Consider the following 27085-nt stretch of genomic DNA (forward strand, 5'->3'; position numbering starts at 1 on the left):
ACTTCAGCCAACAATAATTCAATGTAGAAGGAACAATAAATGGTAAATAAATATGTTTGAATAGTAATCTAACAAGTAATATCACTCACTATAATAATAGCAATAATATCTAAAGTGATAATAATATTCAATGCACATAAATAGCACTGGGAAAAATTTACACATGATTTTTACAGATTTCAGGTATTTTCAAAGATTTTCTATAGAATTTGCTAAACTTCCTTTATTTTGATAAGTTTGACACCCCTCCTCCAAAATAATTTATTGACTACAAGCCAGGTTTTCAATATTGGACACTTAGACTGAGAACATATCAAGAAAAAAAATCGATACAAACGTACATCGTTGCGGTAATTAGATCCAAACATATTATATTGTACAACATGTGTAGAGGGCAACATACTACACACCAGAGGCTGTGCATATTAAAATATATCATAATTCATTTCTAGTTACTCAACTGAGTTAAAGGTTTTGAAAACTTTGGAACAAGACAAAAAGACTCAAATTTATTCAAAAATTACCTTATTTTAGAATATGACTTACCACAGCCAAATGCGAAAAGCACAAGCATATAAATAAAGAAAAACTTGATGATGTCAATAACCATTCTTCCCAGTGATATTTGAAGAGGTCCCAGATGCGGGGATATGCTGAAGACATGTACTAATTTGAGGAAACTGAAAACCATTGCTGCACTAAATGCACCTTCAGAAATCAGCATTGGGTCAAACGCATCCCATTCTTCTCTCGGGTACCATGGATCTTTGCCTTGCCACAGTTCTCTCTAAAATTGTGAAATTCTTAGAGACATTAATCTTTAGACCTACACTAATGTAATGTATGCTGCTCCATACTCTCAGTTGAAAACAGAGTAGCCTATGGACCAATATTAAAAATTAAAACGAACTAAAATTATTCTTATATGTGGAGGGGCGGCCACTTTCCTCACCCGTTGACCCTTATGGTAAAGCCTTAAAGTTCTTTAAAAATACTTCTCGTTCAAATTCAATGGTTCTTCTGCTTCAGAATTAGTTCTTGAAGAATTGGGACAAAAATTCAAACTTTAGCACGAAGAGCGAAAGATGAGGAAGAAACAGCCCCTCCCCATTATATACAGAATAATTTTAATTCATAGGTGAATTTCATGGCTTACAGCACTATCCCCAGGGCCCGTGGGGTCGAGCCATCCCCACAGGCATAGTTTTTGGACTTTTAAACTACGCTGAACCAAATGGCAATGTCAACATTTCGATCGGATGTCTTTGGGGAGAAAAAAAGCATGGGAGGGGTGCTAGTTACCCTCCAATCTTCTTGGTCACTTAAAAACGGCACTATAACTTTTAATTTTGATTTGAATCAGCCTCCTCCCTATCTTCTAGGACTATTGGTTCTCTAAGATTACCACTAAGGGATGAACAAATAAACACACATCCGTCATTTTTCTTCTGACAAAAAATACAAAATTACACATTTTACTTCACTCTTTGAGGTTTTTTCCCTCCCTTTTTCGAAAATTAAGCAAATTTCCTATCACTCGTATAAAACGTCAGTTACCATGAACTTTTTGATAGTTTTTTAGAGCTACACTTCATAGTTTTTACAGCTCAAAGGCAGAGATTTTACTCCTTGAGATTTTACTCCTTACTCCTGACTCCTCGGGATTGGTCAGAAGGAGCTCCTCCTCCGAGAAATATAGAAAAATACAAGGGAAAAATATTCAAACTTTCTAGACACCTTTACCAAGACAAAATTCTCTAGCAGATTAAATAAACCGTAGGTACAAATAGCGTTCAAAATACTCCCGTCTCTCCCTCCCCCTTCTCTCTCTCTCTATCTCTATCTGTCCCTCTGTCTGTCTCACTTTCTCTTTCTTTCATTCCTCCTACTTAGATTTCTCTCTCTAGCCCTCTTTCTCTATTTCTCTCTCCCTCACTCTCTATTCTTCTCCCCCTCTCTGTATTCGTCTCTCCCTCTCTCTATTCATCTTTCTTTCCCTCCCCCTCTCTCATTACCTCTTCCCCTCTCCCTGTTTCAGTCACTTTCTTTCTTCAACTATTACTTGCGTTTGGTTTTTCACCCCTTTTCATCTGTTATATCAAGTAATTCGTTTCTGTGAGTATCAAACAGTCCTTTCTAAAGATGGTCCTAGTCCATACAAAATCAACGGTTAACAGTAATATTTATTTTGGAGCTTAGTATATTTAAGTTATTAATTTGACGCTTGAAAAAATTATTTACTCTTTTGTATAATTGCAAATTAGCCATTCTGGAGGAGGGCCACTGGATCTTTGTTTAGGTCGGGCGAGTACGCTTGAGTACCCAGAAAGTGCATTATTCAAATCCTTCAGATAAATAGAGAAGAAAGTTTGGGGAGGGATAGAAAATATTCTTCAATCCCCGATCGATTATCGAGAATATTTTTGGACTACGCCTGTAATATGGATACTATGGAAACTACACAAAGAATACATTGAATGAATACAAGAATGAATGAATGAATGGTTCTTATTTTCCATCATAAATAACAGAAGTTATACGACGGAGTATGAAAAAAGAAAAAAAAACACAAAAAGGGGCAAAAAAAAGAAACAAACATTTCACGATTCTATTTACAACGATACTTAACTCTTATTCAGACTAACCTACAATAGCCCGATATAGGTCACGATGAGGATTGAGCGAACGCTGAAACCAGACAATACGTTTAGTGACTGCATTAGTCGGGCCAACAATTTTATATTTTTGGGAAATTCTAGTATTTATTTTCTTACTGGCACAAAAGGAAGAGGAGAGAGGGGGGTCGCGTCATGGGAAAATTTCCAGGGAACGGGCTTTCAAGAGCTTTATTTTCACCGATATTTGATGGAAATGTTTCTCATTTTCCTATTTATATACAGTATGTTGTTTCATGTTCCTAATGGCTCCTGGGGTTATTACCCCCTGGGCCGTTTGGTAGTGCCCAAAGAGAACATCCCTATAAAAAGATTTTATAGTTCAAGAATTCACCTTAGAAACCTTGAAAATGATGACCCTATAATTAATTTTTGATCTTTTAGAACTCCCTCCTCCTAATAAATAGCTGCAGGGTGCATTTTTCAGATATGATTATCATTCCCAAAGCAGTGCTATACGAAGAGTAAACTTAAATGTATAAAAAAGGGTTGAAGGAGGGGGTAGTGACCTCATTCACATTTGAGAGAGCCTTGGATCAAATAGCTCGTACTAACAAACTGCGAGTATAGAGTAACCCTTGTCAATAGAAAATGAAACTTTAACAAACAAAATTTTTATTTTATTTGAAGAAATCTGTTGCTTTTATATTTACAATGAAAAAGCTTCGAATCCGAAACCTATTCAGCCTGTTAGCATAATATATTGATGTCAGCCTACGTTTTGACTGCCCACGCCAGTTGAATGGACATATGACAGCTACGATTGGTGCTTAACCGTGGTAAAGGGTTGGTGAAAAAGAAAAAAAGGGGAAGAATAGCCGATCCCATAAGCTTTTTTTTAATCGCTGACTATTAGCTAAATCCCCATATTTCTTATTACTTGCGTCTTTTCGGAGTACCTTCTATGTATCGGGTATACAATAATTCTGGCAATTTACTACCGAAATGCAAAGCATTTCCTCGGCCGTTACTTGCGTATTATACACCATTCACTTCAGTTTAACCTGTGTAAAACTCGAGAAAAAACCGGTTTCTTCGTTAGTTTCTTTTAGCTTAGCGTGAGAAGAGACAAACACAAGTGACAGAATAGATGAAAATATATAGTTTGGGCTATATATATATGCATATTAGGGGTGGGGGTAAAATATCTGGAATGTTTGAAGTTAGAAAACAATTCTTTCTTCATAATATTCGGAATAATTGTACCTAACAACTTTGGCATGCAGACGTGCTGTACTTTACCCCACCCCCTAATGCGAAAATGCATAGCCCAAACTTGTTTCTAAAGTAACGAAGAAACTAACGAAGAAACCGGTTTGTTCTGAAAGTTTCACACAGCTTAATCTTGAGTAAGTGGCGTATAATACACAATTACTCTCCGGCCTCCCACCTTAAGCAAATAATTCTTAAGCTATTAGGATATACAACATCATATAACCGAATGCTGCCATAGGCAGATACACTGGTACATATAATAAACGAATCAATTGACACCCATTAAGTGCTCCAGTATCGTGTTTCTTGCGTTATTATTGTGCCTGTATTTAGTTGATGACCTCAGTTTTTTTCTATTTCCCATTTTCCACATTATATCACTATTGTGCCTGTCTCCTGTTATAGATTTCGTTTTTTGTTTTATTTGTCATTTTCCATTTTTTTTATTTTTATAATACTCTGTTTTTCACTTATATTTACAACAGGACAAAAAAAAATTGAAATCAATAAAAAACATATTTTATAATGTTCCATTTATAAATACTGAAAAACAAATTTAAGTCTGAACCCAACCGCTACAAAAAAATAGGATATTTCGAAATGTATTCTTTATAGATTGTTTCAAACAGTTAGTGGTAACGAACTGTAAGTAAGGAGCAACCCGGCTCAATAGTAACCGAAACCCTAAAAAACGGAATTTTGATACCAATAGATACATCAAAAGAATCAGGTTTTATGCTGATTTCAAATACATAAAGTTCATCAAGTTTAGTCTTACCCATTAAAAGTAACGCGCCTGAGAAAATTTGCCTTATTTTCGAAAAAAGGAGGAAACAGCCCCTAAAAGTCATAGAACCTTAATGAAAATCACACCACCAGATTCAGCGTATCAGAGAACCCTACTGTAGAAGTTTCAAGCTCCTATCTGCAAAAATGTGGAATTTTGTATTTTTTGCCAGAAGAATCACCGATGCGTGTTTATTTTTTCTTTGTTTTTTGTTTCTTTTCCCCAGGGGTGATCGTATCGACCCAGTGGAAAAAAACAGACAAAGTAACAAAATTATCAGATTTATTTCCCTCTTTCCTCTCTTCGTCTATCTCTTTTTTCTTTCTCTTCATCCCTGCCCTTTTCTCTTTTTCTCTCTGTCTTTTTGTCTCTCTATCCCTCTCGAACTCTGACATTCATCCACTCTTCAATTTGTCCAGCATTATTCATTGTTATAGCTTCCAATTTTAAAGTTACGTGGAAGATATTTTCATCTGAAGCAATTTTGATACGTAATATTTGTTAATACTGTTTCCTCGCTGTAATTCAATCATACAAGTAAATCCAAAATCAAGGACTTTGACACCTAGCCATGTTTTAATCCCGGCTTTTCATCGAAACAGACTTCTCACAATAAATTCCTGGAACACAAGCCTCACAGTTCTCTCGCTATAAGCACAGATTGTTAATTAGTGATTTGTTTTTAGCCTCCTCTTCTTCTAATATTTCTTAAGCTTTCTTTGATGTTGGTAACTCCTGAGTGTTAGGTACTATCTCTTGCAAATTTAACAGTTTGATCAGATCCAAATTTGCAAAATCTTTTAGCCCACCCATCCCCCAGGCCGATTGAAGATATTTTTGTCCTTTTCTGGGCCTCTGTTTGGTAGAGGACATGCCCCTGAAATTCTTTAGTACATTGGTTTTTCTTGAACAAAGCACTTTTGGCTATAAGTTTTAAGCTATGCAGTGAAATCAAGAATTTTTTGCCCATCTCAGGGCCCTGGCCATGTTGCTAGGGTTTTACAAAAAATATTTCCTATTGGTTCAACATATAAATGAGAATGTCATTAAAACGAAGATTTCAGAAAATTAGCTAGTTCAAAAAGCACAAAAAATACAGACCAAATAGCCCCCCCATCCTCCAATAAAAGGATTCATCAATCACAGATGGCTCTACATTAAAACAGCATATACTGGGCTGTATATTAACAATACTATGAGATGTTTCCTTTTTCCGCTAAAGCTGTTCAAAAGCCAAACAAACAATGTAAATAATTTCATTGAAATTACTGCCTTTTCATTTATTAATAAAATAGAAACATAACTATACAAGCCTTTTCCTTTTCGCATTTATAGATACATTATTCTTCATTGATATATAAAAAAATATCTATTCATATTATTTTCGTGTACGCTTTAGCTGTTTAGCCTTGGTTTTGTTCCATTGAAAAAATTCTCCTGAATATTTGGCCATTCATTAATTCATTTTATTTACTGTATCAAATTTTGTTTTGTTTTAAGCTCTATTATCTGGAACCTAAAAAGCATAATTATTCTCAACCCCAGCTTTTACTTCGTGAATTTTTTCTTCTCCAACAGCTAGATCAAATCTACCACACATATATTATTTCTAACTAAGGGATGTCAGACTAAAAAATGGCAGCATAAGGGCCACTACGGTTCACCAAAGCTACCTGAACAACGAACCAAGCTGTGGCCCGTAACAGAATCCATGCAGTAAAAAAGACGTTTGTAATGAAGTCAACGATGTTCCAGAGGTCAGTAATATATTCAATTAAGCCATCGTTCCATAGTGATTTGATTTCTGCCCAGATCAGCCCTAAATTCAAATGAAAAGACCAGTTACGGGTCAAATTACTTAGATAGATTTGTCTGTCAAATCGTTGGTTTAGCATGAAGTTCCAAGGACATCAAAAAAAAAAAAAAATTTTGTCCCCAGGGCCCGTCATAGGTCTATTCATACCGGACAACCACCGTTTGTCCGGTATGTTTCAATTTTAGGAAGTTTTTAAGGTAGTACTACATTTTCGTCAGTGTTACTACACTGACGAAAATGCAAGATAAATAAGTAAAATTAATTAATTAGTTTTGACAACGCTTTATGTCTGTAAAAATTCTATGCATTAGCAGTCCTTTAATTCTAAAAGGCAACTAAACCTTCGAAGGGAAACTGTGTCTTTTTTAGCTATTTAATCCCATTTGCTTTAGCTTAATTTTTGCTGATTTTTCACTCACGTTTTTTTTTTAACTTCGACATCAGCTACTGACAAAAATTGCATAACTACACATGGAAGTAATTCAAAGGATGTGCAAGGCGTTCTTCTACAGCTTCATCGGGGTCTAAAGCATACATTTGCCCATATGAAGGTAGTTCAAAATTGCCTTCAGGGGTTTGCGATGGATGTGCCACTAAATTGTTTTTGTGAAAAATTAGCCCGGCAACTTTGAAGCTGAAGCACATTACAACTATTGAGGATTCGATCATCTCTTAAGTTGAATATAGCTAAAGCAAAACATGAATTTAAGTTTTGGAATTATTGGTGGAACTCCTTAGAGAGCAAGTGACGTCCTTTGAAAGACCAAACCATTTCATTTGGAAATTGTGTAGGGGGTAATGCAATTTGACCAAGCAAGCAGCAACCTCCATGTGAATCACTTTTGTTGGCTACACTTTCCTCAGAAAAATGGAAGACTCCACAGAGAATACATATAACTTTGAAGGGTATCAATGGCTTGTAATTAACGGTTGTACAGTTTACTACATGTTTATAGGTTTGTACTGGGTTTTGCACCACGATTTGTTTTCGTCGAAGATTGTGATTGTGTTTTTATTCTAACGTAATATTTCTTTCTTTTTAAATTTCATTTTTGACTCGTTTTGATTTATGCTGTCGCTTGTCTTCTAACAACACTATTCTTTGTTCCTCACTTTCAATTTTTACAAGTTTTGATACTAACTTTTGCGTGTCTACTAACCGCACAATTCTTTGTTCTTCACTTTAATTTTTGACATGTTCTGATTCTTGCTGTCGCGTATAATTCTTGCTGCAGCTGATGTTCCAACCGCATATTTGTTTGTTCTCGCTGCCGTCTCCTAACAATATAGTTCTTTGTTCTTCATTTTCACTTCTGATTCGTTCTTATCCTCGTTGTCATATGTCTTGTAACCGCATATTTTTTAGTTCTTCACTTTCGTTTTAGTATCGTTGTAGTTCTGACTGCCGCTTATCTTTTAAACACATACTTCTTTATTCTTCAATTTCGTTTATCATTACTTCAGACTTTTTAAGTAACCGCTTTTTATTAAGTAATCCCTTTTTATTCTTCACTTTCGTTTTTGACTCATAGTAGTTTTTTCTGCCGCTTATCTATTAACAACAAGCATTGTAACCGCATATTTTGTCGTTCTTCAGTTTTCGTTTATAACTTCAGATATTCTTTTTCACCAACCTTTGCCTCAGCTACTTGAATTGGTCTTGTCATATCTGATGGTCTAGGCTGTTCATTTTCGTCTATTGTGAATTTAAATTTCTCAGGTCGTCCTCTTAATCTTGTCTCATTTGATGAAAGAGTTTGTTCATTTTGAGCAATTGCTAATGTACGTTTTGTCTCCTAGGTATTATGAAACTGCTGAAAACGCCTTTTTAAGTAGACTCATTAAACTTGGTATTTTCTGATTACCTATATTTTGTGCAATTTTACATGCGTCATAAATACTAAAGCGATACAACCAGTCCTGAGGCGGAAATGACGCATTTATGCTTATGAAATGTGTTCATAAATATTATGTTGCTCAAATGAAGTTTCTTCCAAAATTAAGGCTCTTAACGAATTTTCTCAGACTCTTGACCTCTCTAGTTCATTTTTTCAGGCCAGAAAATCCCAGGACGACGTCGGGCTACAAGGACTAAGTGGCCATCTGACCTGCGAAACAGATATCACCCAATAAATACAGGGCGCGTTTTTAACATGAATTATAGTTTATAGATTTGAAATTTGAGAATTTAATGGAAAGGTTGATCCCAGCTGGTTATGGTATGAAAAATCTTGTTATCTGTCTCGATTATTCCTTAAATCGCGTTCACACTAGAATCAGATAAACTGGAAAAGAAATCGACTAATGAAACTGAAACTTCGATTAAGTGTTCTTAAACACAGCAAAAGGAAAACTACCCTTCTAATTATCTGTTTCATTCATTGTCAGAATTGTTTTATTCACGAAATATAAACTAAAAACACTGTCTTGGTGAGGTATTGCTTTCCTATTCGGAGATATAGTTGATTGACTCGACGACTCCCAACATGAAAGCATCTAAAAACCAAACTAAAAATTACGCCATGCATGGCAGTAATTACCCCTAATACAAACTACCCGTCACTGAGAATTTTGTAGCAGATTTACTAAACTAAAGATGTAAATCCTGAAAAAAACATAAAAAAAAGCTCATGGTAGGCCAGTCCGGTTTAAGATCTTTTATTAGCATTTAAACTATTATTACTACTAACAACTCACTACAGCGGCAAGCCGCCTGAGCCAAACACAGCTGTGGACGCTTCACCAAACCTCTCCTCAATTTAAATCTGTCCTTAGTTTCAATCTTCTCTCACAAAGTCTCAGCTTCGTTTAAATTCTTTCTTACTTTCTCTTCAATGCCCAGTCGGGGATAATCTTCTTTTCGTTTGGTTAAAGAAGGACGGCTAAGAAACACAATCTTGACAAATCTATCATCGTTCATCTGAATATCTGACCTAGCCATCTTAACTATTCTTTAGTTATAGTCCTAGAAAGTGAGATCAAACCATATCGGTCGCCTGTAAACACTAAAAGTTAAATATCTAAATTAAATTAAATCTGGATCTGCGTAATAGGTACTATGCAATTGCTCAAAATCTATATACATCGATGATTCACATAATTAAATCGAATTACGACTCCCTTGGGGATCCGAAATTGTCTTTTTGCCGTTTTCTTTTTTTTTGAAATGATCTAGAAAATTTTTAAATACAATGGATTAACACAGTAATTATTATGAAGATATATTTTGGTGAAAAGCTTGTCACTACTTTCAAGGGTAGTCTAAGATCCCAATATGAGATTCAATGAGGTGCAGACCCTGGATTTCCGCACCTTCAAGAAAGAGGTGCTAGACCTGCAATACTCACCAAACACCCAAAAGATAATAAGGCATTCAACTGGTCCAGGGAGAGAGCCTCTCTCCTTGCGTTGCCATTCATACATTATTTCCTTGATCCATTTTGGCCCAAACCATTCTATTAGGACATATTCGAGGCGCTGTGATGCCATTGCCAGCAAAGCTGAAAGTAAAAAAGTAAATAGACAGAGAATCGGAAAAAAAATTATACACAAAGTATATTAATGATGCTAATCGAAGTAAAAAGCGATCTGGACCAATAACAGTTTTCCCAACTTGTAAGGGAAAGAGTTTCAATAGAAATATATTAAACAGTTCGTGGTAAAAAAAACTGTAAGTAAGGAGCGACCCAGCTCAATAGTAACCGAAACTCTAAAAGACAAAACTTACCCATCTACGGTTACGAGCCTGAAAAAATTTGCCTGATTTTTGAAAAAAAGCGGGTAACACCTCCTAAATTTCCTGGAATCTTAGTGAAAATCATACGTTTAGATTCAGAGTATCAGAGAACCCTACTTTAGAGGTTTCAAGCTCCTATATGCAAAAATGTGGAATTTTGTACTTTTTGCCAGAAGAAAGATGGATGCGTGTTTATTTGTTGTTTTTTTTTGTCGGGGTGCTCGTGTCGACCAAGTTGGCCTAGAACATCAGAAGAGGGCTCATTCTAATGGAAATTAAAAGTTATAGTGCCCTTTTTAAGTGACCAAAACAATTCGAGGGTAACTAGACCCCCTACCACGCTACTTTTTTTTCCCCGAAATCGTCCAATCATAATTCTTGGATTCCTATTTTGTTCAGCATAGTTGAAAGGCTTAATAGTTATGTTTGTAGATAACAAGACCCCCTATAGCCCCTGGGGAAAGGTCTTTATGTTATTACAATTGCACATTGTTTACGCACAGTATCTGTTATTGGGAAGTATGCATAAACTTTTCATTTTTTTGCGGTGGGGGGACTTTGCACGGGGAGAATTTTCCATGGAGAGGGAATTTTCCAGGGGGTTAACTTTTCAGGGGAAATTGTATACTGGGGGAATTTGCTAGAATTCCTATACAAAATTTCTTTATATGTCTTGATTTTTATTTATTGACTCAAATTTTTACGCGTGGAGATGTTAAGGGTAATTGTCTGGGGTAAATTTTCACCAGAATTGTATTTTCCAGAGGATATTTCCGTGGGAAGGGAGATTTTTCCGTGGAGGTGGAACCAGATTTCCTGGTGTTATTTAAAATAAGATCACAACTGAAAGTAAGGAGCAATATTAAAACTTAAAACGAACAGAAATTATTACCTATGCGAGGGGGGTGCCCCCTCCACAACACCTCGCTCTTTACGCTAAAGCTTAAATTTTGTCCAAATTCTTTATGAGCGACTCCTGAAACACAAAAATCGTTAAGTTAGAAAAATAAGTAACTTTTTTAAAAATGCCGAAAAACTTTAGCGTGAAGAGCGAGATGTTGTGGAGGAGGCCACCCCACTCGTACATTCAATTATTTCTGTTCGTTTTAAGTTTTAATATAGCACCTTAATTTCAGTTGAAAAATTATTTTTTTTTAATCATAGGCAGCGCAATAGCGCTGCCTAAGTAAAGAACAATGCTGGCACAATGTATTTTTTTTTCCTTTAGACCAGGGCACTTCGTGTCGAAGGAGTTGTCGTAGAAACTTCGAAAAGGGCTCATTCGATTGGAAATTCGAGTGGCTTGTGAGCTTTTTAATAGTCGAAAGGGATTGGAAGGCAATTAACACTCCTTCTATGCCCACCATTTCCCCAAACACATCCAATCAAAATTTTGAGATATCCATTTTGTTCAACGTGGTTGATTTCCAGAGGGAAGTTATGTTTTTGAGACACAGCCCTCAGGGATAGGGTTGTAATTTATGCCCTGGGGGCTTATAAGCTTTTTATTGAAACCATTGTCATAGAAACTTCAAAAAGGGCTCATTTAATTGGAAATTCAAAGAGCTAGTGCCCATTTTAATATTCGAAAGTGATTGGAATTTCAAAATCAAAGTTTTGAGATAGACATTTTGTTCAACGTAGTTGAAAGTTCTGGAATTAGGTCATTGAGGATGACAAACCCCCCACAGCACTCAGGACAAGGGTTGTACGTTATTCCCTGGGACCATATAAGGTTTTTATAGAACTCGTTGTCGTGGAAACTTCAAAAAGGGCTCATTGAACTAGAAATTGAAATGGCTAGTGCCATTTTTAATAGTTTAAAGTGATTGGAGGACAACTAACCCATCTCTCACGCCCATCATTTCCCCAAACACATACGATCGAAACTTTGAGATATCCATTTTGTTCAATGCAGTTGAAACTTTTGGAACTTAGGTCTTTGAGGATGATAACCCCCTTAGAACCCTCAGGGCAAGGGTTGTAAGTTGTGCCCTGGGGGCATATAAGGTTTTTGTAGAAAGCGATGTCATAAAAACTTCAAAAAGGGCTCCTTTGATTGGAAATTGAAAGGGCTAGTGCCCTTTTTAGTGGTCGAAAGTTATCGGAGAGCAGCTAAGCCTCCTCTCACACCCACCATTTCCCCAAGCACATCCAATCATAATTTTGAGACAGCCATTTTATTAAATTTGGTTTTAAAGTTCTGGAAATTATGTCTTTGAGGATGACAAACCCCCCACACCCCTCAGGATAAGGGTTGTAAGTTATGACCTTAGGGCATATAAGGTTTTTATGGAAAACTTTGTCGTAGAAATTTCAAACAGGGCTTATTCAATTGGAAATTGAAAGGGCTAGTGCCCTTTTTAATAGTCGAAAGTGATTGAAGGGCAATTAACCTCCCTCTCACGCCCATTATTTCCCCAAACACATGCATTCAAAATTTTTAGATATCGATTTTGTTCAATGCAGTTGAAAGTTTTGGAAATTAGGTCTTTGAGGATAATAACCACCCACACCTCTCAGGGCAAGGGTTGTAAGCTATGCCCTTGAGGCATATAAGGTTTTTATAGAAAGTGTTGTCATAGAAACTTGAAGAAGGGCTCACTCGATTTTAAAATGAAAAGGCTAGTGCTCTTTTCAATAGTAGAAAGTAATTGGAGGGCAACTAAGCCCCCTCTCACGCCCACCATTTATGAAAACACATCCAATCAAAATCTTTAGACAACCATGTTGTTCAACGTACTTTAAAGTTCTGGAAATTAGATCTTTGAGTGAAAACCCCCTCCCCCCACAACCAACAGGGTAAGGGTTGTAAGTTCGACCTTGGGGCATATAATGTTTTTATAGAAAGTGTTCTCTTAGAAACTTCAAAAACGGCTCATTTGATTCGAAATTAAAAGAACTAGTGCCCTTTTAATAGTCAAAAGCGATTGAAGGACAAATAACCCCCTCTCGCGTCCACCATTTTCCCGAACACATTCTATCAAAATTTTGAGATAGCCATTTTGTTCAAAGTAGTTCAAAGGTCAAGAAATTATGTTTTTGAGGATGAAAAAACCCCCACAGCCCCCAGGGCAAAGGCTGTAATTTATGCCCTGGGGGCATAGAAGGTTTTTATAGAAAGCATTGTCCTTGAAACTTCAAACAGGGCTCATTCAATTGGGAATTGTGAGGGATAATGCCCTTTTTAATAGTAAAAACCGATTTGAAGGCGAATGCCCTCCCCACGCCCTTTATTTCCCCAAACACTTCCGATCAACATTTTAATATAGCCATTTTGTTAAACATAATTGAAGGGTCCATAAATTATGTTTTTGAGTACGAACCCCCCCCCCCAAAGCTCTCAGGGCTAAGGTTGTAAGTTTTGCCCTGGGGGGCAAATACGATTTTTATTGAATGCGTTGTCGTAGAAACTTCATGATAGGCTTCTGAACCCCATGCCTTCTAAAAGCCAGAATATAATTTGTACTTTACTGAAAAAAATTCAGATGAATTTACTGAAAAAAAATGTGCATTGTCAGTTTAGTATACATATACTGATATTTATTCCTCAAAATCTTAATTTTTCAATTTCTTAAAGTTATAAAAGTGAAAATATTTAAAAGAATTTTTTCACTAAAGTACAAATCATATTTTGGCTTTTAGAAAGCTTGGGATTTAGAACCCTACTCATATTAATTTCTGCTCTTTTTGAGTTTGACTCTGTTATTTATTTTAATTTCTGTTTGTTTTGGGTTACATCTATTTATTGATTCCTATTTGTGGTAGTTGTATGCTTGGTAGATTATTTGAATCTATTTTTGTTCATTTTCGGTTTAATGGAGTTAATTACTTTTTCTTGAAAAGTTATTTTGTGGAATTTTTTTTTGATTTACATAAAAAAAACTTACTTCTTATAGTGGTTCCAGATATATACAATTCTTCAAGTTTAAAGTTACGAATCAAGGCAGTTAATTGATTTTTGAGAAAGGGAGAAAAGAGCCTGAAGGGGGCAAGTGATCTTGCTGAAAACTAAACCAATAAATAAAGCATATCAGAAAACCCTACTATTTAGGTTTACCTTGGGCATACTCCGGGTCCAGGCCCCATTCATCCCCCCCCCCAAAAAAAAGCACACAAAAAATCGTAAACTTTCTTGAATTTCGGGGCATTGCTAATTCAAATTAGCAATTTAATGTATTTTTTTCTATTGATCCCTCTCTTCTGAAATCTTTCATTTTTATTACCCCCTTCCCCAAAAATACTCATGGGTAAGTGCTTGATTTAGGCACATGGATTAGTGTATTGAGAGTGAAATAATTACAATAAAGATGGCATTTATCTATGAAAAACTTTAAAGTAAATTGGTCAAAAGTCTACTGAAATGCTTCCGACGGGGCAATACCATTTTTTCTCCTGCCTGACTGCCCTGAATTCTAAAGAATGCCATATTATTGACATTTCTTCATTATTTTCCATACATGAAAAATAGCAAGTGCCCATAAGAACATAACGATATGCTTAAAGGTGTATATATTATTAGTATGATGGTGCTGAAGGCTTTTTCCAATGACAAATTGGATTGTAAACCACGCTGTTCCACTAACAATTAGGGCTGTGAGTTCACAGTCTAGATTATGAATTTGAATATCTTGATGGTAAGCAAGATTGTGGTTTTAGATTGTGAGTTCTGTTGAACTTTTGGATTTTGAATTTAGGGCTTAAACATTATACTGTTCCACTCCACAGCTAGCAATTAGACAATCAAGTTTATATATATATATATATATATATATATATATATATATATATATATATATATATATATATATATATATATATATATATATATATATATATATATATATATATATATATATATATATATATATATATATATATATATATAAACTGTTGTGCAGAAAGAATTGCGAGCAAAAATTGGCTATTTTCCCTCTAAAATTTCTGTTTTTTCAACTCTATAAATTATTTGAAAACCAGCTAACGTTATCTAAGTGGGCAAATAATTTTCACTGACAAGCAACCATTGCTCCTGTGTGAAGACCTTTGTGACCCAAGAACCATACTTTAACTTTTCTTCCTTCGGTATTTAATTACATTTTGTTTTATTTCCTGCCTAAAAATAAACGTAAATTTCTTTTATATGACATTTACGCGATTTAATAAACTAGTTACCAACCACAAGGATATTGGAGCAAAGTTTACAATGACTTAAAGTTCCGAGTTTTACTTAGGCTTCTTCTATATTTTATACTGCTTCTCGATACACATCCTAATTTAGTGGCTCCAAAATCAAATTTATTAGGACGTGAACCGATAACTGACCAAAACTAAAAAGAGAATTCATTGTTAGCCTTAATTTTCATGTTCTATAGACCTACCACAGGAACTTACACAGGCTTTTTTTCTTTAGGCGGGGGAGGGGATAATAAAATATTTTAATAGTTTAAATAATTGCCCAAAAAAAAAAAAAAAAATATGATTTTGAGGAGGGGATCCCGACCTCTAGGCATCTCGCCGGTGTGCGTTCTTAACCTACCAGCTTTCATGCTAGAAAAAATCGTCAGGATTATTCAGTGTTTGTTTATATGCTTGAGCATAGATAAATGTCATTGAATACATTTTGTGACAAGTTTCAACAAGCAGAATAAAAGGTGTACTTAATCAAACTAGCTTCTATACAATATTTATCGATAGTCAAAATGTGTTTTGTAACAATAGGGCCGTTCTTTTAGTCATCTATGTGCTAAGATCTTACATCTTATGGCGTTCTTTTGAAGACGTCTTTCATAATTCTGCTCTGATCATCGGTCTAAGAACAATGATGATTATTTCATCAAAGTTCTCTCATCATTGTTTTATATGGCAGAAAAATGGCGTCTTTCATACTTTTTGCTAACATTAGTGAGCTGTAAGATCTTAGAACAATGATGAGTTAAACGAACGGAAATCTTTGCAGAAAGATGTGAGATCTTAGATGTAAGATCTTAGTGCAAAATAACGGGCCTAATATTTTTTGATAATCTTCTTTAGGGAATGTCCATATACTGTAGTGCAAAAACAATAATATAGTGATGATATTGATATTTGAAACAAGCAAAGACTTACAGAGAAAAAATAGATAAGATGCAGAATGGAAGAGAAACTTCGGGAATGGTTTTTTCGAAAACGCTGCTTTTTCACTATTTGGTGCAATCATATGTATTGTTGCATACAAAGGGAATTGACAAGCCAGAGTTGCCATTTGCACAATTTGGCCAACCAGTCCTTTCCGTCGAATTCCCGGCAAGCCTTCATACCATATCGTTCCTAGAAGCTGCTGAACATTGGGATGGGCAACAAACTAAAAGAGAAAATATTAAATAGTAGATATAAGAGAATAAGAATACTCCCAAGAAAATGTTGTCTTATGCTTTTTTTCGTAATATGCTATTTCACAGTTATTATACTTATTTTTTGTCGGAAGTGTAGTCCATTATCAATGAATTATGTCAATATTGTACTGTACCGGATTAACGACGCTTCTTGACTCCTAAGGTCCTTGCACCGGTCCTGCATTGTGTTGCTACACCAGGGTTCAATCTCTGGGTCCTGTATTATCAAGCTGAGGTCAAACCCAGTGCGCCATTACAGTTATGTCAATATTAAGCTCATTGCTACTGTTCCCCAAAAAGTGTGTTTTTTTACCCAACAAAAGCGAAAAGACGCTTTGGAGAACAAAAATAACGAATATTAATAATAAAAAGAAAACACGAAATCACTACACAGAAACATGAGAATACTAACTGTACACAAGCACACAAAATGCATATTGCACACTATATCACACAAATCTGTTAACTAGCATCAGAAAAAAAAGGAAAAAGAAGATCGTGTTCACAAATAAAATTCAAAATATTTATGCAGAGGCTTTTTAGGCTTATTGGAAAACATATAAGATTTTAAAAAAAAGTTTTAAACACATCAACATCTAGTAAATAGCTTTAAATTTTCGTGCTAATAGCCAAAGAGCGTAATCAACATCACCATAATTTTTTAAAGCATAAAAAAAATGAGGTTTTCCTTTTTGGAAATAGTTTTGGGGGAGAGGGGACTTTATGAAAAGAAAAAACATGTACAGTTCATGTGTGTTGCTCAATTGATGTACTTCATTTTTCTAACTAGTCCATTCAATTATTTCATGTAGCCTTTGTGCTACCGGTGCTGAGACGTTTCAAGTGCTCGAAATTTCACCCCTATCTTTGTCTTCTTTACCGTTAAGGAAATAAAAATGCCTCTAAAAATATACTCAGCAGGTCCAAAAGACGAAACAGTAAGTCATTTTTTGAAAAGGTGCCATACAAGCCCTTCAATTTTGGGCAACAAAAATATCTTGATACAAAATACCGGTAGTTCAAATAATTTATAAGAGTGATCATGAGGTCAAATAAATAACTAAAATTATTCAATAAGGGCACTATGCTAAGGCTTCATTTGCATTTTACACGGAAAATCAAAGAAAATTTTTCATCTGCTCTCTAAGTACTTAATTTGCAAAATTATCTTTAAATATATCGTATCATTCATGACGGCAGATTACTCTTATCTTATATTTGGGCTTTTTTTTTCTACGGTAGGGCGAAATGAAGAAGATGTATAGGACTGTGATGGTCAAAATGTTCATCTTTTAAGTAATTGACTTTTAGGCTAGATATATTGTAACATTTTGTTTAATCGCATTTTTACCCCTATCTTTGTCTTCCTTGCCTTTTCTGAAGTATATATGCCTCAGAAAATGTACTCAGCACATTAAAAAAGGAAGAAAAGTGACCAACACAGTCCTATGCATCTTGTTAATTTTACCCTTCCATAAAAAACCCACACATTACACTCTCAACCGTTTGAGGATATATTACTGATACGCTCTTTTGAGAGTCAGTAGGCACAGGGTGTTTTGATTTTGGCAAACATCCCTCTCAAAATTTACGAACATAGTCAAAAATATTATATTTTGATTTTAAACATAGTGTGTTTTGATTTTGTTCAATATTCCCCTCAAAATTTCCTGAAAGTAATTGTGAGTAAAAGTAGTCACAGCCACAAGTAGTTGCAGTCGCAGTCACGAGTAGTCACATTTTCGTAGCCACAAGTAGTTGCAGTCATAAGTAATTGTAGTCGAAGTAGGAAATAGTCAAAGTTGTAAGTAATCGCCGTCATAAGTCATATAAGTCGCTGTCGCAAGTAGGTGCGGTTGCAGTCACAGTAGCAGTTGTAGTAGTAGTGGCCTTGAAAATTTCAAATTAATACCCTCAGCCGTTCGTTATATATTACTGATACGTCATTTTGACAACCAGCAGGCAAACAGTTTGTTTGGATTGCGTTCGGTGTTCTTCTCAACATTTCCTCAAAGTAACACCTTAATGCCCTAAGCCATTTTGGGGACCCAGGATCGAACATGCCCCCATATCCCAATGGAAAACCTTTCATTTTCAACAACAGGCCACTTGCATAACTTACAGCCCTTGTCCCACAGGCTGCGGGGTTTTAGGTCAAACCCTGAAACATGTTTATTTGACTTTTGGACTATTTTGAACAAAATGCCTATCTCGAAGCTTAGATCGGATGTATTTGGGAAAATGCGTGGAAAGGGGGCTGGTTACCCTCCAATCACTTTTGACACTTAAAAAGAGCAACAGAACTTTCAATTTCCAATCGAATTAGCCCCCTCCATAATTTATACGATCACTCCTACCATATGAAGTGGCCTGGAAAAAAAAAATAATAATACATTTAAGTCTTATGGCTCTTTACTGTGGTGATACTAGAGCACTATCTTTGATTTCTGTTCGTTTAAAAGTTTTATGTCATTTTCTGTTATTTTAAAATAAAATTATTTAAAAATAAACAAAATAAAATTATTGAAAATAAAATTATTTTAAAATTGGGTCTTTTTGAGATACCATTTCAATAAATTAAATTAGAATTCTGGACAAGGAGGTCTAAAAGACCAAAACGTGAATATTACAACTGTGACTTTCCATTTTTTGACAAAATGGAGACCCTATGACATTCTAGATCTTGGCGTGACATCCTGTTCTCTCCTCTTCACAAAATTATTTCAGAAAGAGGAGGACCTGCTATCCCTTCTCTTTATTAAACATTCTTGACAAATGGTCTGAATATACCCCTGGAGTGTATTGCTCCCCATGCTTGATGAACATTGATTTGAGGGACTTCGTTCAAAATTTCCAGAGTTTAGGTCTCCAATATACTTTTAAGGCTTCACGCAAACCCACAATTTTCCAGTAATTTTTCCTGTAGAGTTCATTCCCCTAGTCAATTCCCACTTCATTTAATTAATCAAATGAATATACAGTCAAATATTTAACATCCAATATAATTACGAAGGATGAAGCGACCTACTTCCCCTTTAGCAGCTAATCTTATCGTTTAACCTAAATAAATTCCATCAATACAAGGAAGAGAACAAGTAAATTACCTTCTCCCACCCTCCCACTAGATTGACCTGAAAGATGACCTCCATGAACACACAGAGAACTTTCGATTCTCTTCGGATTGTGATATCCCTTCCCCGTAGAGTGATCCACTGATCTCCCTTTCCACTTGAAATCTGTCATGCAACAATGTAATACTGTATAAAAAAAAATCTATTTAAATGGACGTTAGGCTAAGTACATTTAGGTATTTAAGGGGATATGGTACCTAAGAAACTTGCCCTATTTCGTCCATTATAAACGTTTTTAGATTGTGTGGTCAAACTATTTAGAACTATGTTGGCGGCCATGATATAACTTGTAGAACTTAGATAATAGATTTAAATAAAGGAGAGAAAACCAAAAGCCGGCACCGAATTTCTCAGATATCTTAAAAAAACATTTAGTTTCGTTCAATTTGGCCCTGATATAGAGATATTAAGTTTGGATGAGACTTAGATCATCAGGAAGTATGAATTCTATTTTTCTATTAATCGGACCAGAATTTTCTAATTTAAGCTCAAGAAAGGTCAGTCCCTAAAAATATTTTAGCCTACCTGCTCGAAAAATAACGAAAATCCCTTCAAAGAAATTATCTTTTGACCGATCTTGCCGCTTTTGGGATTTCTTTGCTATCACCTGCCTTGATTGATAGAAATTAAATAAAAAACACAAGTTTTTTTAACTGAAAGTAAGGAGCGACATTAAAACTTAAAGCGAACAGAAATTATTCCGTAGCCTATATGAAAGGTGCTGTCCCCTCCTCAGCGCCTCGCTCTTTACGCTAAAGTTTTTTATTGTTTAAAAAAAAATAGAGTTGTGAGAAAGTCAAACTTTAGCGTAAAGAGCAAGGCGCTGAGGAGGGGACAGCCCCGTTCATTTACGGAATAATTTCTGTTTGTTTTAAGTTTTAATGTCGCTCTTTACTTTCAGTTAAAAAAAATTTTTTTATTTAATTTTCGAACTTCTTGAATTAATGCAGGTTTTGATTTTGGCTCACCGTACATGAATAATTAAAAAAAATTGCATATTAATTTTACTTTTATTTGGTTAAATGGCTTTCTCGAAACTTGTTGAATTTTATTTACGAACGTTTTTATTAGTAATAAATATACGTAACTTACGAATTAACTTACGTATCGAACTTCTATATTCATATATTTTTAATACGTATGTTAGGGGTTTTGCCCCCTAGTCAATACCTTGCTCTTTAAGCTAAAGTTCGAATTTTGTTCCAATTCTTTAAAAATGACCCCTTAATCACAAAGGCCGTTAGTTAGAATAAAAAGCTCTTATGAAAGTACTAAAAAATGTTTGGATTAAAGAGCGCGGTATTGACTAGGGGTTGAACCCAATCATATAGCTAATATTTTCTGTTCGTTTTAAGTTTTGACGTCGCTCCTTACTTTCAGTTGAAAAACTTGTTTTTTTATATTTAATTTCTTATTTTTTTAAAAAAAATGCTGGGGAGTCCGGCACCCCTTTCATAGCAATGTCCCTTCCCCCATGAAAACTTCCTTCATGGAAAGATCCTCCCACATAACCCCCGACCCACCCCACCCACCACTACCAGAAAAAATTCCCCTGAAAACGTCTGTATACTTCCCAATAACCAATGCTATATGTAAACATTGGGTAAAGTTCATAACTTTCAGCCCTCTCCCCGGGGACGTTGGAGGATTAAGTCATCCTAAAAGACATAGTTATCACATTTTCGCTCATACTAAACAAAATGGCTATCTCGAAATTTTGATCGGGTGACTTTGGGAAAAATATGAGCGTGGGAGGGGGCCTAGTTGCCCTCCATTTTTTTTGGTCACTTAAAAAGCGAACTAGAACTTTTAATTTCCGATCCAATGGGCCCTCCTACGATATTCTAGAACCACTGGGTCAATACGATTACCCCTGGGAAAAAGAAAAAAAAAACAAACAAACACGCATCAGTGATCTTTCTTCTGGCAAAAAATGGAATATTCCACATTTTTGTAGATAAAAGCTTGAAACCTCTACAGTAGGGTTCTCTGATACGCTGAATATGATGGTGTGATTTTCATTAAGGTTCTATAACTTTTAGAGGGTCTTCTCCCCTTTTTTCAAAAATAAGCCAAATTTTCTCAGGCGCGTAACTTTTGATGGGTTAGATTAGACTTGATGAAACTTATATATTTGAAATCACAATTAAAATATGATTCTTTTGATGTATCTATTGGTATCAAAATTCCGTTTTTAGACTTTCGGTTACCATTGAGCCGGGTCGCTCCTTACTTACAGTTCGTTACCACGAACTGTTTGACTAGCCGAGAAAAGTAACTACATTTCAATCAAACAGCTCGTGGTAACGAACTGTAAGTAAGGAGCGACTCGGCTCAACGGTAACCGAAAGTCTAAAAAGCGGAATTTTGATACCAATAGATACATCAAAAGAATCAGATTTTAATTGTGATTTCAAATATATAAGTTTCATCAAGTTTAATCTTACCCATCAAAAGTTACGCGCCTGAGAAAATTTGGCTTATTTTTCAAAAAAGGGGAGAAGACCCTCTAAAAGTTATAGAACCTTAATGAAAATCACACCATCATATTCAGCGTATCAGAGAACCCTTCTGTAGAGGTTTCAAGCTCCTATCTACAAAAATGTGTAATTTTCCATTTTTGCCAGAAGAAAGATCACGGATGCGTGTTTATTTGTTTTTTTGTTGTTTTTTTCTTTTCCCCAGGGAAAATCGTATTGACCCAGTGGTTCTAAAATGTTGCAGGAGGGCTCATTCGAACGAAAATTAAAAGTTCTAGTTCCCTTTTTAAGTGACAAAAAAATGGAGGGCAACAAGGCCCCCTCCCACGCTCATTTTTTTCCAAAAGTCACCTGATCAAAATTTTGAGATAGGCATTTTGTTTAGTATGGTCGAAAATGTGATAACTATGTCTTTTAGGATGACTTGATCCCCCGAAGCCCCCGGGGGGAGGGCTGAAAGTTATGAACTTTACCCAATGTTAACATATAGCACTGGTTATTGGGAAGTATACAAACATTTTCAGGGGGAAATTTTTCTGGTAGTGGGGGTGGGGGTAGGTTGGGGGTTATGTGGGAGGATCTTTCCATGAAGGAAGTTTTCATGGGGGAAGGGACATTGCTATGAAGGGGGCGCCGGACTCCCCAGCATTATTTAAAAAAAATCAGAAATTAAATATAAAAAAACAAGTTTTTCAACTGAAAGTAAGGAGCAACATCAAAACTTAAAACGAACAGAAAATATTAGCTATATGATTGGGTACATCAGTAGTAATCAACCTTATACTTCTACAGAAGCTATAGCAATTACCATGTTATTCTATAGAAGCTATAGGAAAACATTTCTATAGAAGCTCTACACCTTTTCAAAGAGAGTGAGTATCCTCTCACATGGCCTTATACTTCTACGACTTTATGTTCCTTTCTGTGTTATTCTGGACCTTGCATAACGTGTTATGAAGGACAAGTTTTTCTGACACAATTTACCAGATTTCTAGTTCATATATTTTTTGATAACTTGATAGGTGATTTGAATAAAAGGAATTCAAATATTTTGTCTATGAAATAGAAGCTAACTCAATTTGCGAAAAGGTATTTCTATTTGCACAACTCTGATCTGATTGAATTGTCGCCGACAATGAGATTTAATCACTGCTAAGCCTATTGTTATTGCGAGAGAGCTAACCAATTTACAGCTTAGTGTTAACTGACAGAGTTCCAAATATGAACAATTCGAAAAGCAGACAAAAAATCGGACATTATAATCAGAATTATTTGATTAACATTTAAAAAGGGGTAATGAGATATATGATCTGTATAATACACAAGTGATGTTTAATAAGTATTGTCAATTTAAAATAGGATCTATGCATTTTTTCTTTACATGGTGTTCGTTCAATTGAAAGCGAGGATTTCTGTTAAATAAATAATTCTTACATTTTTTCTGTTCAATTGAAAGCGAGGATTTCTGTTAAATAAATAATTGTTATACCTTTTAAAATAGCTTTACGGGGTTCGAGGGACTCTTTCGTTTTATTCCGTGTGATTTTTTCTTTACATGGTGTTCGTTCAATTGAAAGCGAGGATTTCTGTTAAATAAATAATTCTTATATTTTTTCCGTTCAATTGATAGCGAGGATTTCTGTTAAATAAATAATTGTTATACATTTTAAAATAGCTTGACGGGGTTTAAGGGACTCTGTCGTTTTATTCCGTGTGATTTTTTATTTACATGGTGTTCGTTCAAAAAGCGAGGATTTCTGTTAAATAAATAATTATTATATTTTTTCCTTTAAATTTATATCGATGATTTCTGTTAAATAAATATTTGTTATACCTTTTAAAATAGCTTTAAGGGTTTTCAGGGTCTCTGTCGTTTTATTCCGTGTGATTTTTTCTTTACATGGTGTTCGTTCAAAAAGCGAGGATTTCAGTTAAATAAATAATTCTTATATTTTTTACGTTCAATTGAAAGCGAGGATTTCTGTTAAATAAATAATTGTTATACCTTTTAAAATAGCTTTACGGGGTTTGAGGGGCTCTGTCGTGTTATTCCCTGTGATTTTTTCTTTACATGGTGTTCGTTCAAAAAGCGAGGATTTCTGTTAAATAAATAATTCTTATATTTTTTCCGTTCAATTGAAAATGATGATTTTTGTTAAATAAATAATTCTTATACCTTTTAAAAGAGCCTTTTGGGTTTTGAGGAACTCAATCGTTTTATTCATTGTGAGGTATTCATTACTTAGCGTTCATTCCAAAAGTGAGGATTTAAGTTAAATAAATAATTGTTATATTTTTTTTCCGTTCAATTGAAAACGAGGATTTCTGTTAAATAAATAATTGTTATACCTTTTAAAATAGCTTTACGGAGTTTGAGGGACTCTGTCGTTTTATTCCGTTTGATTTTTTCTTTACATGGTGTTCGTTAAAAAAGCGAGGATTTCTGTTAAATAAATAATTCTTATATTTTTTTCTGTTCAATTGAAAGCGAGGATTTATGTTAAATAAATAATTGTTTTACCTTTTAAAATAGTTTTACGGGGTTTGAGGGACTCTGTCGTTTTATTCCGTGTGATTTTTTCTTTACATGGTGTTCGTTCGAAAAGCGAGGATTTCTGTTAAATAAATAATTATTATATTTTTTCCGTTCAATTGATAGCAAGGATCTCTGTTAAATAAATAATTGTTATACCTTTTAAAATAGCTTTACAGGGTCTGAGGGGCGCTGTCGTGTTATTCCGTGTGATTTTTTATTTGAATTGTGTTGGTTAAAAAAGCGGGGATTTCTGTTAAATAAATAATTTTTATACCTTTTAAAATAGCTTTACGGGGTTTGAGGGACTCTGTCGTTTTATTCCGTGTGATTTTTTATTTACATGGTGTTAGTTCAAATGAAATCGAGGATTTCTGTTAAATAAATAATTATTATATTTTTTACGTTAAATTGAAATCGAGGATTTATTTTAAATAAATAATTTTTATACCTTTTAAAATAGCTTTACGGGGTTTGAGGGACTCTGTCGTTTTATTCCGTGTGATTTTTTCTTTAAATGGTGTTCGTTCAATTGAAAGCGAGGAATTCTGTTAAATAAATAATTCTTATATTTTTTCCGTTCAATTGAAAGCGATGATTTCTTTTAAATAAATTAGTCTGATATTTTTTTCCGTTCAATTGAAAGCAAGGATGTCATATAAATTAAATTCTGTCGTAAAATTGAGAATCGCTTTACGGGGTTTGAAGTACTTTGCCGATTCATTCCGGTTTATTTTTTCTTTACCGGATGTTCGTACAAAAAGCGTTGAAATCAGATGTAAAAAAGATCCTCTTATTTTTTCCGTTCAATTGAAAGCAAGGATTTCTGCTGAAAAAAGAATTGATATAAATGTTAAAATATACTTACGGGGTTTGAGGGACTCAGTAGTGTTTTTACGGTTTTTTTATTCATTTAAATTCGTTATTTAAAAAAGCGAGTTTTTATGTTAAATAAATAAATCTTATATTTTTTACGTTAAAATTAAATAAAGGAATTATGTTAAATAAATGATTTCTATACCTTTTTAAACAGCTTTACAGGGTTTGAGGGACTCTGTCGTTTTATTCCGGGCGATTTTTTAAGTAGATGGTGTTAGTTAAATTTAAGGCGAGGAATTCTTTTAAAATAAAAATTCTTATATTTTTTCAGTTAACTTGAAAGCAAGGATTTCTGTTAAATAAATAATTGTTATACCTTTTAAAATAACTTTACGGGGTTTGAGGGACTCTGTCGTTTTATTCCGTGTGATTTTTTCTTTACATGGTGTTCGTTCAATTGAAAGCAAGGATTTCTGTTAAATAAATAATTCTTATATTTTTTACGTTCAATTGAAAGCGAGGATTTCTTTTTAATAAATATTTGTTATACCTTTTACAATAGCATTTCAGGGTTTGAGTTACTGTGTCTTTTTCTTCATTGTTATTTTTTCATTACATATTGTTCATTAAAAAAGTGAGAATTTCTGTTAAATAAATAATTCTTATATTTTTTCCGTTCAATTGAAAACGAGGATTTCTGTTAAATAAATAATTCTTATACCTTTTAAAATAGATTTACGGGGATTCTGTCGTTTTATTCCGTGTGATTTTTTCTTTACATGGTGTTCGTTCAAAAAGCGAGGATTTCTGTTAAATAAATAATTCTTATATTTTTTCCGTTTAATTCAAAGCGAGGATTTCTGTTAAATAAATAATTGTTATACCTTATAAAATAGCTTTACGGGGTTTGAGGGACTCTGTTGTTTTATTCCGTGTGATTTTTTCTTTACTTGGTGTTCGTTCAAAAAGCGAGGATTTCTGTTAAATAAATAATTCTTATATTTTTTTCCTTTCAATTGAAAGCGAGGATTTCTGTTAAATAAATAATTCTTATACCTTTTAAAATAGCTTTACGGGGTTTGAGGGGCTCTGTCGTTTTATTACGTTTGATTTTTTATTTACATGGTGTTCGTTCAAAAATTGAGGATTTATGTTAAATAAATAATTCTTATAACTTTTAAAATAGCTTTACAGAGGGTTTGAGAGACTCTGTGTAAATATTTATCGGGGTTTTATTTTTTCTGTTCAATTATTTTCAGTGTAAGCCAATATAATTACCACATTCTTTTATTCTAACTTAACTTGTAGGAATAGAGTTTCGGTTACTATTGAGCCTTACATGCCTGAAATCATGAATTAGAGTATTTAATTAGCTGTTTGAGTTTTCAGACATAGTTTTTTAGATGTTCATGGGTGTTAGGTTCCTGGAGGGTTTTATGACTCCTCCCTCCAATGAATTCAGATGGTTTTAGGACTCATTCCCCTAGCCATAACTCCATTCAACCTTGAGCGAAGTTAT

The 27085-nt window shown here is 34.4% G+C and overlaps 1 protein-coding gene across 1 annotated transcript in view; it reads right to left on the reverse strand.

The window, feature by feature from the left end:
* Positions 1-617: 617 nt before the first annotated feature.
* Positions 618-27085, reverse strand: part of LOC148954962 (transient receptor potential protein-like) — a 28721-nt gene continuing 2253 nt past the window's right edge. Inside the window, exons 2-4 of the mRNA XM_089105838.1 lie at positions 16338-16572; positions 9841-9993; positions 618-787 (exon numbers count right to left, since the gene is read on the reverse strand). Of these exons, the coding sequence (XP_088961964.1) occupies positions 729-787; positions 9841-9993; positions 16338-16572 (447 nt within the window). The 3' untranslated portion in view covers positions 618-728. The remainder of the gene's footprint in view (positions 788-9840; positions 9994-16337; positions 16573-27085) is intronic.

Source organism: Artemia sp. Qi Xiang Cuo, chromosome 2, assembly GCF_049724085.1.
Source record: "Artemia sp. Qi Xiang Cuo chromosome 2, ASM4972408v1, whole genome shotgun sequence".
In the NCBI taxonomy this organism is placed as follows: domain Eukaryota; kingdom Metazoa; phylum Arthropoda; class Branchiopoda; order Anostraca; family Artemiidae; genus Artemia; species Artemia sp. Qi Xiang Cuo.